General features: G+C 42.0%; 1 protein-coding gene across 1 annotated transcript; it reads left to right on the top strand.

Moving 5' to 3' along the window:
* Window positions 1–1,443: 1,443 nt before the first annotated feature.
* Window positions 1,444–16,914, top strand: LOC311107147 (protein Z-dependent protease inhibitor-like). The gene is made up of 7 exons (XM_084149647.1): window positions 1,444–1,584; window positions 2,826–3,137; window positions 3,336–3,617; window positions 3,701–3,974; window positions 6,115–6,262; window positions 15,862–16,075; window positions 16,457–16,914. The coding sequence occupies exons 2-6, from the start codon at window positions 2,849–2,851 to the stop codon at window positions 16,045–16,047; spliced, it is 1,179 nt and encodes a 392-aa protein (XP_084005773.1). The 5' UTR covers window positions 1,444–1,584; window positions 2,826–2,848; the 3' UTR covers window positions 16,048–16,075; window positions 16,457–16,914.
* Window positions 16,915–18,450: the final 1,536 nt, after the last annotated feature.

Below are 18,450 nucleotides of genomic sequence, written 5' to 3'. Positions count from 1 at the left end.
AATACAAACCGATTGTCATAGCTAGCTAAAGTTAACCAAATAGGTTAAATGTTAGCTGGTTAGCTAGCTAACATTAGGCTATAACTAGCAATGCAAATTGATTTCTGAGATAATATTACTACACAGATCATACACGTAATATTAGCTAGACAGCCAGCCACCTAACATTAGCTAGCTAGCTAACAGTAAGCTTTAACTTGCAATGAAAACAATTTTCGGACAAAATTAGAAACTTATAATATCTGAAACTGTAGCTAGACTCTTACCCGTATACATGGATGAATGCAACCCCTTTCATTAAATAAGACGTCCTGTGTCGTTTCCGTTTTGTTTTTACAGCTTGCTTGGCCCGTTGGGTCTATTCACTCTGGTTCACACTGACAGTGTGCAATGCCATAAGAATCGTCCTCCTGAAAGTAGTCCATCACAACTTTTTCCCACTGACCTTTGTCAATAGCGCCTGATACATTCAGGGCAGCAATGTTATTGAGAGCAGTTGCAACACATTTGCTGTTCTCCATGGCTAACGTTATATATTTCAGAAAATAAACTGCAGTAGAAAGGAAGCTCATTTTATAGACAGAAGATGCTACATGGCACACCAATCCGAAACTCATCTCTCGGCATGTCCAGCCCATTCATTATCTCAGCCAATCATGGCTAGCGGGAAGGTTGCTGTCTTTTTCTGTGGCTAAACCAACTAGGCTCATAATTTAAGAACTTTATTTGTATTTACAGATGACATACAAGGTCGTTATTAAGGCACATGAAAGTTAAAATGTTCCAGAAGGCATTTCTGCCAAAAAACACATTTTTATAAAAAATTAAAATAAACGTTCAAATGCCTCTCCTGTGAAGTCGTGACTTGCGACATACGACTAGTTTCCTGAAACGGGTCACATATCTACACCCACAAAACGTATAGTGCCATCAGTATAACATAGAGCCTTTGTGAAATGCCACAAAGCAGGACTACATTCATTTTTAGACCCCCCCCCCCCCCCCCCCCCCCACATCAGTTCACCGGAAGCAGTCATAGTGTGTATCATTCAGTGCGCAAAGCCCTGACCTGCTTTCCTCCTTAGTAATTATGTGTGAAACACATCTCACTGTCCTAGAAATGCCTCAGACATTTCCCCAGGGTGAAATTCCCTTTTAATACTTCCAGCAACAGTGTTGGTATTGTTGTATCATTGTTGTGTCATTATAGTTTAGAAAATAACATTAGACAGTAAGTCGATCTTTGTTAATTTATTTAAATAATATATTGTTATTTTTTATATATAAATGTATGTTTGTCACTTTAAACTATATATATTTTTTATATTAAATAAGAAAAAAGTCCTGTAACAGTCAAGTAAAAAAAATAATCTGGGGGACTTTTATTTTGGAATTTAACCGTATGATCATGTGGCCTTAATGTCGCTAGGTTCACAATGCCCAGATCCTGCGCCTTTTGCTTTATTTGTGTACACACATCATTCTGGACAGAGCGATTCTGATAGCCTGTGCTATTAAGTTCCAAAACAAATAAAACGTCGATGTTATCCTGATCAAGTTCCAGGCAGGCTTTTTAGTTCAAAAGTAAGTATTCTGTCTTCCTCTCTATTTTTCAAATATGAGCTGGCATTCAGAGTCGCATCATCTTCGGTGAAGAAACCCTGTCCGTTACACCCATGTTATTGAAATAGCCTACGCATGATAACATTACATTGTCAGGTCTTTTGCCATACGGTCTGGCAACACTAGGGTGCCATTTTATTATCTGTGTTTTTATGCACTCTTGTTAGCCGCCTAATCTGTTCATTCTTGACTGGTTACATGGTTGTGCACAAAATAGCACCCCATCTCCTAGTTTTGGGACACAACATCGGGAGTCTGTGTATTGGTTGGACTCCCTGACACCCGATGTTGTGTAACCATCTCCCAAGATCAGGGCCACAATCTGTTACATACTAATTTTCTTCCATTTAAAAAAAGTTACTTAAAGGTCCACGAGCCTGATACAACCTACTTCTAGACATCCTATTTATATGTCGATGATTCCATCCAATGGGAACTGTTTTTGCAATTGAAATCTTGAAATGTATTTCAAAGTCGTATTTTATTGGACACAATTTGTCCTGTATTCAAGTCAAAGCATAGGCTAATTTTAGTATTGAAGGAATTTGAGCTGGTCTGATGGCCTATGTTCCGGAATGTTCCCTTTTATATAGCTTTGCTCATCATCAGTCAATAGATACAATTTAAGGAACACTTGCACTTTGTCTCTCCAAACAGACAACATCTCACCTGCAGAGTGCTCCCACCAATTGAGATTTACAAGGAGAGGCAAAGAATAAGAAAATAAAATGCTTTAATGACTATACCATTGCGCAAATCACTTTCATTATGTTACATATTTGGATCCTTTCATTGAAAATTTGGTCTCAATTTATCTCATTTTGAGAGAGTGGAAAGCCTGGACACTGGCAGTTTAGATTAGTGACCCTATTCTATTTTGTGGAATCTATTTGGTTTTGGCCTCCAACAACAATAACTGCACCACCAGCACTCTGTATTGCCTGGCAAATGTATTATTTGTAATGTGAAGATATCTGTCTGTCCCAATAAAATATTTAAATGTTGTAATAAACTATTACATATTGTAAAGTGCACCCCAGCTCGACTTCAGACCACATTAGGTATGAAAATGTCGGACAACCATTGATTTTGGAGTGAACTATACCTTTAACGCTAGACTTATTAAATGTGTATGTGTTATTGTTGAACTTTCTTGTTGAGGACACCTGCTTATGACATTTCTCTATTGTTTTCATTGTGAGCTGAGAAAAGTGGAGGAGGAACCATGACATCTAGACTCCTCCCCTTCCTGGCGTGCATCCTGCTCCTCGCCATGCCCCTTCAGGCGCAGGAGCCCAGCGCTGCCGAAATCCAGGACCTGAGCATTAGAAACGCCGACTTCGCCGCCCGGCTGTACCGTGCTATTGCTAGCACCTCTGATGGCAACGTCCTTCTCTCCCCCTTCACCGTATCTTTGGGCTTGGCTGCATTGATGAGTGGTGCCGATGGTTCTACACGCGAGCAACTCCTTCAGGGCCTGAGTCTGAACGCTCTGGACCACCTAAGGATCCCAGGTATTTAGCCATAGAGAATAAAGAGGCAGACCAGTAAGTAGAGGGTGGCAGGTTTGAATCCCAGGCTTGCCGTTGTGCCCTTGAGCAAGGCATTTTACCTCAAATAGCTACATGGGCATTGCTCTGCGACTGACCCTATACTGTTTCCATATTTTTTATGTTTGTTTGTGCTTACATTTAAATTGTATTCTATGCCAGAACTGTTCCAGAGTGTCCGGGAGAGCGTGGCCGAGAGCGGGCTCGTGAACCAGGGTATTGGCATCCTCCCCCGCCAGCAGTTCAAAGTGGACTCGGCCTACCGAGACGTGGTGCAGACCCAGTACGCAGGAAACATCCAAGGGCTGGACTACAACGACGGGGCAGCCAAGGACACCATCAACAAGTTTGCCTACGACTACACGGGGGGGGAGGTGAAGGAGGTAATCAGTGCCATCGACCCCCAGACCCAGATGATGCTCATCACTGCCGTCTTCTTTCAAGGTGAGTGTGTAGGAACAGGGGTTCAATTAGGGGCATTCAGAATTTTGTGTCTATTTGATTCCCTTTCCTCTATCTCTCACCAGGCCAGTTTGCCCTCGCCTTCAATGCCAGCTTCACCCAGTATGAGCGCTTCTACGTGAACAAGTACAACATTGCCACGGTCCCCATGATGTTCCGCTCCGACAAGTATCATCTGGCATACGACCGCTCGCTCAAGCTGGGCGTCCTAAAGCTGCCCATGACGGGCGGCACTGCCATGCTGGTGCTTCTGCCCGACAAGGATGTGGACTACACCTCCATCGACGAGGAGATCACGGGAGAACGCTTCCAAGGCTGGCTCAAACAGCTCAAGAGGACGTAGGTGGTATGGCACTACAGCAATGGAATAGGTTGCGTTTATATAGCATATTTCACTAGGGCCCGTATTCAATCCATAGTGCAGTGTATTGGACAGCCGACAGTGCAGCTTTTAAAGGCATTTTCTCTAACATTTGCTCAATTGTAAATTACCTACAGAGCTTTTTTGCCTCATTCAAGGGCCGCCCGCAATATTCCGCTTTATCAGCTGTGCTCCTACCGTTCTGGTGGCCGTTCACGTGCCGTTTTCCTCACAAAGCCCACCCGCCCTTTTCACATAAAATCTGCCAGTCGGAAGCAAGACGCTTTTTCATAGCTACAGTGGGGGAAAAAAGTATTTAGTCAGCCACCAATTGTGCAAGTTCTCCCACTTAAAAAGATGAGAGAGGCCTGTAATTTTCATCATAGGTACACGTCAACTATGACAGATAAAATGAGATTATTTTTTCCAGAAAATCACATTGTAGGATTTTTTATGAATTTATTTGCAAATTATGGTGGAAAAAAAGTATTTGGTCAATAACAAAAGTTTCTCAATACTTTGTTATATACCCTTTGTTGGCAATGACACAGGTCAAACGTTTTCTGTAAGTCTTCACAAGGTTTTCACACACTCTTGCTGGTATTTTGGCCCATTCCTCCATGCAGATCTCCTCTAGAGCAGTGATGTTTTGGGGCTGTCACTGGGCAACACAGACTTTCAACTCCCTACAAAGATTTTCTATGGGGTTGAGATCTGGAGACTGGCTAGGCCACTCCAGGACCTTGAAATGCTTCTTACGAAGCCACTCCTTCGTTGCCCGGGCGGTGTGTTTGGGATCATTGTCATGCTGAAAGACCCAGCCACGTTTAATCTTCAATGCCCTTGCTGATGGAAGGAGGTTTTCACTCAAAATCTCACGCTACATGGCCCCATTCATTCTTTCCTTTACACGGATCAGTCGTCCTGGTCCCTTTGCAGAAAAACAGCCCCAAAGCATGATGTTTCCACCCCCATGCTTCACAGTAGGTATGGTGTTCTTTGAATGCAACTCAGCATGCTTTGTCCTCCTAACATGACGAGTTGAGTTTTTACCAAAAAGTTCTATTTTGGTTTCATCTGACCATATGACATTCTCCCAATCCTCTTCTGGATCATCCAAATGCACTCTAGCAAACTTCAGACGGGCCTGGACATGTACTGGCTTAAGTAGGGGGACACGTCTGGCACTGCAGGATTTGAGTCCCTGGCGGCGTAGTGTGTTACTGATGGTAGGCTTTGTTACTTTGGTCCCAGCTCTCTGCAGGTCATTCACTATGTCCCCCCGTGTGGTTCTGGGATTTTTCCTCACCGTTCTTGTGATCATTTTGACCCCACGGGGTGAGATCTTGCGTGGAGCCCCAGATCGAGGGAGATTATCAGTGGTCTTGTTATCAGTCTTCCATTTCCTAATAATTGCTCCCACAGTTGATTTCTTCAAACCAAGCTGCTTACCTATTGCAGATTCAGTCTTCCCAGCCTGGTGCAGGTCTACAATTTTGTTTCTGGTGTCCTTTGACAGCTCTTTGGTCTTGGCCATAGTGGAGTTTGGAGTGTGACTGTTTGAGGTTGTGGACAGGTGTCTTTTATACTGATAACAAGTTCAAACAGGTGCCATTAATACAGGTAACGAGTGGAGGACAGAGGAGCCTCTTAAAGAAGAAGTTACAGGTCTGTGAGAGCCAGAAATCTTGCTTGTTTGTAGGTGACCAAATACTTATTTTCCACCATAATTTGCAAATAAATTAATTAAATAAATAAAAAATTCTCAATTTGTCTGTCATAGTTGACGTGTACCTATGATGAAAATTACAGGCCTCTCTCATCTTTTTAAGTGGGAGAACTTGCACAATTGGTGGCTGACTAAATACTTTTTTCCCCCACTGTATTTCACTGACTGTGGTCCTTCAGGACAGGAGTTGTGCACATCTGCCCCCAGATAAGTGATTGTCACAGCATTATTGAAAGACTACAAAGAAGTGAGATTAAAAAGACCCTGTTCTCAACAACAAAACATGTTGTTTAGGACAATTATACAACATTAACATGAAACGCTCAACCATTGGCCATACTGTATGACCCATTACTAATGATTATGATGTCACTTCCTGTGTTGTACAGGAAGCTGGAGGTGCAGCTGCCAAGATTTATGCTGGAGCAGTCGTACTCCCTGCAGAAGGTCCTGCCAGGTCTGGGGATAAGTGAGGCCTTCCAGGAGAGGGCTGACTTCTCTGGCATCGGAGGGGAAACGGGCCTGAGGCTCTCTGAGGTCAGTTTGTGTGTATGTGCAATTGGTATGTCATCAGTATGTGTGTGTGTGTGTGTGTATCCGTCATTGAGTGTGTATATCTGTGTTGTTCATCAGTGTTTGCGTGTTTCTCCCGCATGTACACTACCAGTCAAAAGTTTGGACACACCTACACATTCAAGGGTTTTTCTTTATTTTTACAACTTTTTACATTGTAGAATAATAGTGAAGACATCAAAACTATGAAATAATACATATGGAATCATGTAGTAACCAAAAAAGTGTATATTTGACATTCTTCAAATAGCCACCCTTTGCCTTGATGACTGCTTTGCACACGCTTGGCATTCTCTCAACCAGCTTCATGAGGTAGTCACCTGGAAGGCATTTCAATTAATTAATTTGGTAAAAGACCAAGTCCATATTATGGCAAGAATAGCTCAAATAATGAAAGAGAAATGACAGTCCATCATTACTTCAGACATGAAGGTCAGTCAATACGGAACATTTCAAGAACTTTCTATGTTTCTTCAAGTGCAGTCACAAAAACCATCAAGCGCTATGATGAAACTGGCTCTCATGAGGACCGCCACAGAAATGGAAGACCCAGAGTTACCTCTGCTGCAGAGGATAAGTTCATTAGAGTTACCAGCCTCAGAAATTGCAGCCCAAATAAATGCTTCACAGAGTTCAAGTAACAGACACATCTCAGCATCAACTGTTCAGAGGAGACTGTGTGAATCAGGCCTTCATGGTCAAATTGCTTCAAAGAAACCACTACTAAAGGACACCAATAAGAAGAAGAGACCTGCTTGGGCCAAGAAACACGAGCAATGGACATTAGACCGGTGGAAATGTGTCCTTTGGTCTGGAGTCCAAATTTGAGGTTTTTGGTTCAAACCGCTGTATCTTTGTGCGACGCGGTGTGGGTGAACAGATGATCTCTGCATGTGTAATTCCCACCATAAAACATGGAGGAGGAGGTGTTATGGTGTGGGGGTGCTTTGCTGGTGACACTGTCTGTGATTTATTTAGAATTCAAGGCACACTTAACCAGCATGGCTACCACAACATTCTGCAGCTATACGCCATCCCATCTGGTTTGGGCTTAGTGGGACTATCATTTGTTTTTCAAAAGGACAATGACCCAACACACCGCCAGGCTGTGTAAGGGCTATTTTTCCAAGAAGGAGAGTGATGGAGTGCTGTATCAGATGACCTGGCCTCCACAATCCCCCGACCTCATCAGGGTTGGGTTATAAAAAAATATCAGAAACGTTGAACATCCCACGGAGCACCATTAAATCCATTATTATAAATGGAAAGAATATGGCACGACAACAAACCTGCCAAGACAGGGCTGCCCACCAAAACTCACGGACCAGGCAAGGAGGGCATTAATCAGAGAGGACACAAAGAGACCAAAGATAACCCTGAATGAGCTGCAAAGCTCCACAGCGGAGATTGGAGGATCTGTCCATAGGACCACTTTAAGCCGTACACTCCACAGAGCTGGGCTTTACGGAAGAGTGGCCAGAAAAAAGCCATTGCTTAAAGAAACAAATAAGCAAACATGTTTTGTCTTCGCCAAAAGCCATGTAGGAGACTCCCCAAATATATGGAAGAAGGTACTCTGGTCAGATGAGACTAAAATTGAGCTTTTTGGCCATCAAGGAAAATGCTATGTCCGGCGCAAACGCAACACCTCTCATCACCCCGAGATGTTTTTCATCGGCAGGGACTGGGAAACTGGTCAGATTTGAAGGAATGATGGATGAAGCTAAATACAGGGAAATTCTTGAGGGAAACCTGTTTCAGTCTTCCAGAGATTTGAGACTGGGACTTGAGAGAGGTTCACCTTCCTCCGGGGTGGGGGTGGGGTGGGGGGGGGGGGGGGGGGGGGGGGGGGGGGGGGGGGGGGGAATAGTTGAGCACGCTCAAGTTTAATGTTTTTTTTGTCTAATTTCTTGTTTCTTTCACAATAAAAAATATTTTGCATCTTCAAAGTAGTAGGCATGTTGTGTAAATCAAATGAGACAAACCCCCCAAAAATCCATTTTAATTCCAGGTTGTAAGGCAACAAAATAGGAAAAATGCCAAGGGTGGTGAATACTTTCGCAAGCCACTGTACCTTGTGCAGGTGCGTAACAGGCATTGCAGGCTTTGTTCCCTTGCGCGCGCTGAATAAATGTAATTCAACCCCTGAAAACCCTCCCACTTGCTGACCAAAGATTTTCTCATTGAGTTTTCATTCAATAGGGTTTTCAGTAAATGTATCTTCAGCATCCCTTTAAATACGGTGTACCTTTTTAGTTAGAATTTTGTCCACAGAATATATCGAGATGACAGGTTCTGAATATTAGGGATCATGAAAGAAAGCCATCTAAATATATGCATATTCGTCCCTGTTTCAGGAATAATTGCTAGATTTAAAAATACTCTGATTTTGTAGATTATTTTGGAATCATGAACGCACGAAATAATGAAAAAAGTGGTTTGATTCATTCTGAAAATGACCACATTCAGTTCTTCAACCCATGGTAATGTTGGAAGATTAGTGTACATTTGTATTTGTATTTATTAAGGATCCCCATTAGCTGCTGCCAAGGGGTCCAGCAACATTAAGGCAGTTATATACAATTAAAAATATTACATTTCACAACACATTAAGTGTGTTCCCATCAGGCCACTACTCTACTATCACATATCTACAATACAAAATCCATGTTTACGTGTGTGTAGAGTGTGTCTTAACAGGTCTTATTCATGTATTAAACTGTTTTTTTCCCTCATCAATCTACACAAAATACCTCATAATGACAAAGGAATTTTGTTTTGCAAATGTATTACAAATAAAATACTGAAATATCACTTAAGTATTCAGACCCTTTACTCAGTACTTTCTTGAAGCACCTTTGGCAGTGATTAGTGTCGATTCTTCTTGGGTATGACGCTACAAGCTTGGCACACCTCTTTTTGGGGAGTTTCTCCCATTCCTCTCTGCAGATCCGCTCAAGCTGTCAGGTTGGATGGGGAGCGTTGCTGCACAGCTATTTTCAGGTCTCTCCAGAGATGTTCGATCGGGTTCAAGTCCGGGCTCTGGCTCGGCCACTCAAGGACATTCAGAGACTTGTCCCGAAGCCACTCCTGCATTGTCTTGGCTGTGTGCTTAGGGTCGTTGTCCTGTTGGAAGGTGTACCTTTGCCCCAGTCTGGGGTCCTGAGCGCTCTGGAGCAGGTTTTCATTAAGGATATCTCTGTACTTTTCTCCGTTCAACCTTCCCTCAATCCTGATTAGTCACCCAGTCCCTGCCGCTGAAAAAGATTCCCACAGCATGATGCTGCCACCACCATGCTTCACCGTAGAGATGGTGCCAGGTTTCCTCCAGACGTGACGCTTGGCATTCAGGGCAAAGAGTTCAATCTTGGTTTCATCAGACCAGAGAATCTTGTTTCTCATGGTCTGAGTCCTTTAGGGGACTTTTGACAAACTCCAAGCGGGCTGTCATGTGCCTTTTACTGAGGAGTGGCTACCGTCTGGCTACTCTACCATAAAGGCCTGATTGGTGGAGTTCTACAGAGATGGTTGTCCTTCTGGAAGGTTCTCCCATCTCCACAGAGGAACGCTGGAGCTCATTCAGAGTGACCATTGGTTTCTTGGTCACCTCCCTGACCAAGGCCCTTCTCCCCCGATTGCGTAGTTTGTCCGGGCAGCCAGCTCTAGGAAGAGTCTTGGTGGTTCCAAACTTCTTCCATTTAAGAATGATGGAGGCCACTGTGTTCTTGAGGACCTTTAGTGCTGCAGAAGTTTTTTGGTACCCTTCCCCAGACCTGTGCCTCGACACAATCCTGTCTCGGAGCTCTACGGACAATTCCTTCAACCTCATGGCTTGGTTTTTGCTCTGACATGCACTGTCAACTGTGGGACTTTATATAGACAGGTGTGTGCCTTTCCAAATCATGCCCAATCAATTGAATTTACCACTGGTGGAATCCAATCCAGTTGTAGAAACATCTCAAGGATGATCAATGGAAACAGGATGCACCTGAGCTCAATTTCGAGTCTCATAGCAAAAGGTCTGTTTTTTTTAAAAATACATTTGCACAAATTTCTAAAAACCAGTTTCCGCTTTGTTCATGAGAAAAAATTATATTTGATCAATTTTAGAATAAGGCTGTAACGTAACAATGTGTAAAAAGTCAAGTGGTCTGAATACTTTCTGAATGCACTGTATTTTTATCTGTTTTTTAAATGTGATTCTACTGCTTGCATCAGTTGCCTGATGTGGAATAGAGTTCCATGTAGCCATGGCTCTATGTATTACTGTGCGCCTCCTATAGTGTGTTCTTGACTTGGGGATTGTGAAGAGACCTTTGGTGGCATGTCTTGTGGGGTATGCATGGGTGTCCGAGCTGTGTGCTAGTAATTTAAACGGACACCTCGGTGCATTCAACATGTCAACAGTTCTTACAAAAACAAGTAGTGATGAAATCAATCTTTCCTCCACTTTGAGCCATGAGAGATGTACATGCATATTATTAATGTTAGCTCTACGTGTACATTTAAGGGCCAGCCGTGATGCCCTGTTCTGAGCCAAATGTAATTTTCCGAGGTCCCTCTTTGTGGCACCTGACCACACGACTGAACAGTAGTCCAGGTGCGCCAAAACTAGAGCCTGTAGGACCTGCCTTGTTGATAGTGTTGTTAAAAAGGCAGAGCGGCGCTTTATTATGGACCTCTCCCCATTTTAGCTATTGTTGTATCAACATGTTTTGACCATGACCGTTTACAATCCAGGGCTACTCGAAGCAGTTTAGTCACCTCAACTTGCTGAATTTCCACATTCTCTATTACAAGGTTTAGTTGAAGTTTAGGGTTTAGTGAATGATTTGTCCCAAATACAATGCTTTTAGTTTTTGAAATATTTAGGACTAACTTATTCCTTGCCACCCATTCTGAAATTAACTGCAGCTCTTTAAGTGTTGCACTGATTTCACTCGCTGTAGTAGCTGACGTGTATGGTGTTGAGTCATCCGCATACATGTCATTTCCATATTTTCTGTCGATGTTATAACCATGTATTGCTACCACTATCATCAAAGGTATTATCTAAGTAATTTTCAGAGATTGTCAGAATATGAATGTCATTAGTTGCTAGCAAATTATTGATTTCACGAACCTTGTTTCTTAAGTTACATATGTTAATGTAGGCTATTTTTAGCACTCTTCTGGAATGCTTGATTGTTTTCATTGCTTTACTGGGAAGCTTAGCAGAAGTAGACATGCTCATGTTATTTATGTTAGTGCAAGGTGAGCTGCACACAGTGTACTTCCTACTAGGGCACACCGCCTCAGTGCTAACAGTATAACTCTGGTTCATAGGCACATGATTACTGCATGCAATAGCTGTAGGATCAGCAGAGGCATTCAGCGCAGTTAGAGGGACATAAATTAGGTTACTTACATTGTGTCTTCCAACGCCCCTGGGATAATGTAGATTTCCTGAGGCATTAGGACAACTCAGCGGCACAATGGTAGGGATTAACTGAGCTGGGCTTGGGTCATTGATAAGTCATTAATAAGGAACCCAATTGATTTGGATTTGATCCCATCCTTATAAAACAAGCTTTGTTTCCAGAAGGTATCAACATTTTCAATAACTGTTACACCCACAGAGCTGCAATAGTCATGAGGCCAGATATGGAGGGCTAACAGTCTGCTGAAACATTCAATGCCACGATTTAGAGAGGGCACAGGGCCAGATATTATGGGGCGTTTGTTGGTGTCAAGCAGAGAACCAATCAGTTCTTTAAAATCAATTTTCAGCTGTTCTGAGCTGCCCTTCATAATGTCATTGAATACCACATGAACTATGATAGACTACATTTCCTGATGCAGGTGTCCTGTACTCGTGCTCCTGGATAGCACAACGTTTTTGCTCCAGGGACTGAGACATTTCTCACCATTGAACTGCCCAAAGAAACAATGGCCGGAGAAGGGGATGGAAAAATGCTCCCATTCCTACCCCTCACACAATTCGTGGAACCTTTCACGGGCCCACGAGAAGCAGGATAGCATACATAGAATTATAATAGGGAGAATAGTGTAAAATAATAGGCTATACCCTCGTCTATTGCCTGCACTAACCATGGAACTGTGTGATGACACAGCCAAGTATTGCGCCATGCGTCGGGTTCAAACTATTACGGCTTGGTCTGCGCTCCGCTCCATAACGATTTCACTTCCAGTCAAAAGTTTGGACAAACCTACTCATTCAAGGGTTTTTCTTTATTTTTTTTACTATTTTCTATATTGTAGAATCATAGTGAAGACATCAAAACTATGAAATAACACATATGGAATCATGTAGTAACCAAAAAAGTATTAAACAAATCAAAATATATTTTATATTTGAGATTCTTCAAATAGCCACCCTTTGCCTTGATGACAGCTGTCACACTAGCCTTCGCTTTGGCTCCCCCTCCTGTCCAGCTCAGGCATTTGGCGTCACCGGCCTTCTTGCTGCTGCCGAACCTGCTGCAAGCAAACGCCCTTCAATCATCAACCCCGGACATGTATCGTCATCATTACACACACCTGGTTCCAATCCCCCTCTATCACTGTATACATACTCCCTCTGTCAGTCATTGTATATGTTGCTTGTTTTCCTGAGAGGAATCTCCTACTATTTCCTGAATACTTTTTTTTTTTTTGCACTGTGGGTTTCGTCCCGCTTTAAGCTATGGTGCTTTAATAAATTCAGTAGTTCTAAACCTGCAACTGCCTCCTGCCTACTCTTCTCTACACTTGTGACAACAGCTTTGCACACTCTTGGCATTCTCTCAACCAGCTTCATGAGGTAGTCACCTGGAATGCATTTCAATTAACAGGTGTGCCTTCTTAAAAGTTAATTTGTGGAATTTCTTTCCTTACGGCATTTGAGCCAATCAGGTGTGTTGTGACAAGGTAGATAGCCCTATTTGGTAAAAGACCAAGTCCATATTATGGCAAGAACAGCTCAAATAAGCAAAGAGAACGACAGTCCATCATTACTTTAAGACATGAAGGTCAGTCAATACTGAACATTTCAAGAACTTTGAAAGTTTCTTCAAGTGCAGTCGCAAAAACCATCAAGCGCTATGATGAAACTGGCTCTCATGAGGACCGCCACAGGAATGGAAGACCCAGAGTTACCTTTGCTGCAGAGGATAAGTTCATCAGAGTTACCAGCCTCAGAAATTGCAGCCCAAATAAATGCTTCACATAGCTAAAGTAACAGACACATCTCAACATCAACTGTTCAGAGGGGACTGTGTGAATTGCTGCAAAGAAACCACTACTAAAGGACACCAATAATAAGAAGATACCTGCTTGGGCCAAGTAACTAAAGCAATGGACCTTAGACCGGTGGAAATGTGTCCTTTGGTCTAGAGTCCAAATTGGTTCAAACCGCTGTGTCTTTGTGAGATGCGGTGTGGGTGAACGGATGATCTCTGCATGTGTTGTATCCACCGTAAAGCATGGAGGAAGAGGTGTTATGGTGTGGGGGTGTTTTGCTGTTGACACTGTCTGTGATTTATCCAAGGCACACTTAACCAGCATGGCTACCACAGCCTTCTGTAGCGATACGATCCCATCTGGTTTGGGCTTAGTGGGACTATCATCTGTTTTTCAACAGGACAATGACCCAACACAGCTCCAGGCTTTTACCAAGAAGGAGAGTGATGGAGTGCTGCATCAGATGACCTGGCCTCCACAATCCCCCGACCTCAACCCATTTAAGATGGTTTGGGATGAGTCGGACGACAGAGTGAAGGAAAAGCAGCCAACAAGTGCTCAGCATATGTGGGAACTCCTTCAAGACTGTTGGAAAAGCGCTCCAGGTGAAGCTGGTTGAGAGAATGTCAAGAGTGTGCAAAGCTGTCATCAAGGCAAAGGGTGGCAATTTGAAGAATCTCACATTTTAAATATATTTTGATTTGTTTAACACTTTTCTGGTTACTACATGATTCCATATGTGTTATTTCATAGTTTTGATGTCTTCACTATTATTCTACAATGTAAAAAATAGTAAAAATAAAGAAAAACCCTTGAATGAGTATGTGTGTCCAAACTTTTGACTGGTACTGTATATGTTATTACTGTTACTAATAATCCTCATCAACAACCACATGGCCGTGACGGCATTTACAGAGGAAGCAAATGAAGGTAAACGAAACAATGTAATTAAATGGAATGATAACGTAGGCTATAACAACTAAAGGGAACTAACAGTAAATTGGCAGTTGAATATGTGTGGTTATGTGGCCCACTGACGGTCAGTACTGATAGTGGCTAATATTTAACATGATAGAAATAGGAAACAGAGAAAGTTGGGGTAGCCTATAATAAACTCAGTCAATTTAAATTCTGCATAATGGCACAACATTTCATAAACTTTACTGTGGGAAAGTTGATATGGTGATATTATGGTGGTATTATACATTTTAGATTGTAGATATGTAGTGGTGTAGTAATGTTATGACGTACTGTTTTATATTTTGTGTTATGTGTGATGTAAGTGCCTTAATGTGTTTGGACTCCAGGAAGAGTAGCTGCTGCATTGGCAGCAAATAATGGGGACCCCTAATAAATACAAATACAAATATGCTTCAGTTTGCTGCCATATGACTGGCTTCATATTTGTTTCTAGCGATTATAAAGTAAAATAAATCTAAAACAAGTGTAATTTATATTTACAATTCCCTTATCCAAACATATTACTAATTTACCTAGCTCTTATCAATAGCTCTTATCAAGTTGTAAATTACAGTGCATGGAGAATCTTGTTATTTCTATCGGAAAAAATCAACTAGATGCTTTTTCCATTTGGAACCAGTAGGTTCGCTAGACCTGATTCATTGTTTCCTCGTGCGTAAAGGTGGTGTAATTATTAGGGAATTAATTCAAGGTCAGAATACAGCGTATCTGTAGACACACCTCTGCCGCACCTTCATTTATTTGATCTCCACCCCAAAAGAATAGCGGGTGAATAGCATGCTATTCTCATGCTTATGTTCGAGGTTAGAATACGCATAGAGTGAAAAATGCATAAAAAGGGAATTACGTTCCATTTACGCGCGCTTAAGTCTGATCGGAATCGGCCCCCAAGTGAATACAAATACTGTAAATGAGTTGCCACAAAATCATCATAGAGTGAATATATTATTATTTTATCACTATTTTGTGATAATATATAATAGCTTTCCAAGAGTTAAATGTTTTTTGGTAAATCGGTTTCTTTGGTAAAATTATTGTCGTAATGTCATTCACTCACAGTGAAGACAAAGCCTTCCAGAGTAAGAGGAGTCAAGGAAGCTGCATTTTGAAAGGTCATCATTAGGCTTCCCTCAGCTTAGTGCTGCTAGGGTAGTCTGTTTGTGCTATCATGCCAACTCCTTGCCACTCATTGTAATTGACATGACAATGGCAATTGGCTTGACAAGGACACTGGACAGCAATGGAGTAGGCAAGAGCACAAACAGATCGGTGCCAAGGTATCAGCACTATTCACTTTCCTTACTACATCTTAACCAGGCAATTATTTCTTAGTGGTCTTCTTTCTTCTTCTGTGGTTTCAGGTTGTGCACAAGGCGGCCATCACCGTGGATGAGACCAGCAACGCCGGGAATGCCCGTGCCCTGAACATCTTCGCTAGTCTTCCTCCTCGGCTCACCGTCAACCGGCCCTTCCTCTTCCTCGTTTACCACGAGGCCACCAGCAGCTTCCTCTTCATAGGCAGGGTGATCGACCCCTCCAAGAAGTGACCGTGACCTTAACCACCGTGTCATATAGGTGTTTGTGGTCGAGTATTAACACTAACTGTAATGGTCTTGTCTGCCTATAATGTATTTTTAGTAACATTCAAGTTGAAGGGCACCATATGGGGATCTTAGACAGTATTAATGCATTCTTTATTGTGATAGGTCATATTCAGATATAGTGACAGTTAAGGGCAGATTGCAGTTGAAAAAATGTCTAGGCCGGGATTCAATCTGATAGGCATTGCAGCGTTTAAAGAAGATTTGCCTTTAAAAACTGCAAAGCCTATAACCTGCGATGGGATTGAATCCCGGTCCTAGTTTTTCAGTACTTGCACCCAAATGTGTTGAGCAGTTATTATCCGATGGCCTTCAACTGAATTGCTAATCCTTCCTTTTTTCTCCCTTCTTTTAGGAGACTTACTTTGTCATTTTAATAGCACTGAACATGTTTTGCCTGCTGTACAATTCTACAAGTATTACATTAGCAGAATGTAACTTAGGACTGTGAAGGAAATTTTACTTTGTGAAGAAACAGTCTTGAAAATATTAATCTTGTCTTTGGTGTCATAAACAATCCTTGGTTCCTGCTGACTGCTTTGTAAAGATATGAGGGGGGGCTGTCATGACCTCCTCCTTAGGACCATCTGGCAGAACGCCCAGAATATGTTCTTTAAGTTAAGATAGGAGACGGTGCCAGACACATGCCGGAAACAACCCTATGAACTATGCCTATGTAACGTGTCTGTAACCAGTATATAAGGGAACTAACGGGACTGCCCCGTTGGAGCTCCTGATCGACATGTGTACTTGGTACATTGAGTTGGTTGGAACCTCTCCAGTGCTCTGACAATAAAGGATGATTCATTTATGATTTTGAGTGTCCCTGTGTAGTATTTCCACGACAGGACTAACAAAATCAGTGGCAGGCTGGAGAAGGTGGGGTAGTGGTTGGGGTCAGCGAATAACACCATGGCCTGAAGAGGAAGTGATGTCACAGAGAGTGATGACTTGTTCAAAATGTAATACTTTCCACTCTATGGCCCAATTCAAAATGAATCCCTAGACCCTTTGCAATTGTGGAGATCTAAGAGGATTTGTGTGACATCATCAGTATGGAAACTTCTATCTCGAGGGCAAGGCTAGTAAAATATTTTCCAAATATTTATTTCCTTTTATATACTATGATTCAGTATAAACTGTGGAACATTCAAGAATGCCATTGTGCTGGAGTTTATATTTTGAATATAAATTATTATCTGTAAATTATTATCACTTTTTCATAAAATCACTAGGAGCGATATGTCTAGGACAGTATATGAATTGAACAACACTTTTGAATTAAAACAATTCCATACTAAAATGCTGAACAGACACTTAAATGCAATTAATGCAGTCTTTTGAGACAGTTGGCAAGGTTTTCCCCGCAGACAGCTGAGTTGTGTTCATTAAGCACCAAACGGAAGGAAACAATCCGAAACAGAGTGAAATGGGAAGGTACTAACTAAACTTGTCCAATAAGAATCCCTTGTTTTCATATTCTGTTGCAAAACATTTTACTACAGTGTGCCTGAATGAACACGACCCTGTACTGGCACCACACTTAGTCCCAACTGATACTGTAAATTATTGAGGGCTTGAGCAAAGAAGGTATACCTAGGATGCATCCCAAATGGCACCCTATTCCCTACATAGTGCACTACTTTTGACCCAGAGCTATGAGCCCGGTGGACCAGGGGAGGAGACACTCCCTGCCTTTGGGAACGAAGGCCTTTCGGGAGTTTCATCGTGCCCATTGTTACAACAATCAACTCTACCCTCCTGACCCCATTACATGGGCTGTGTGTTTGTGTGTGTGTGTGTCTAATAGATCAGGTGATATGTGAAAATGATGTTCACTTTTTCATAAAATCATGAAACTTGTCAATTTAGGCAAGAGAGTATGGTAGAGTATATGTGACCAAGATTCATGGCATGGATGACCAACAGGGTCATAGTAGATCAGTAGATCAAGTGTACAAGACCCTCTAGCCAGTAGTACACATAGGCCGACAAAGATCTAATATTCTATACTTCAATCCACTTCATCCCCATTGGGACATAGAGTGCCTTCAGAAAGTTTTCACACCCCTTGACATTATCCACATTTTGTTGTGTTACAGCCTGAATTTAAAATTGATTTTGTATCAATGATCTACATGCAATACCACAGAATATCAAAGTGGAATTATGTTTTTAGAAATGTAAAAAATAAAAAATATTCAACCGTTTTGTTATGGTAAGCCTAAATAAGTTTAGGAGTGAAAATGTGCTTAACAAGTCACATAATAAGCTGCATGGACTCACTATGTGTGCAATAAGTGTTTAAGATGATTTTTTAATGACAACCCCATCTCTGTACCCCACACA

Source organism: Coregonus lavaretus (genome assembly GCF_964263955.1).
Source record: "Coregonus lavaretus genome assembly, chromosome: 31".
NCBI lineage: Eukaryota > Metazoa > Chordata > Actinopteri > Salmoniformes > Salmonidae > Coregonus > Coregonus lavaretus.
Note: the sequence above shows the minus strand (reverse complement) of the source record. Positions and strands in the feature narration are given on the sequence as shown.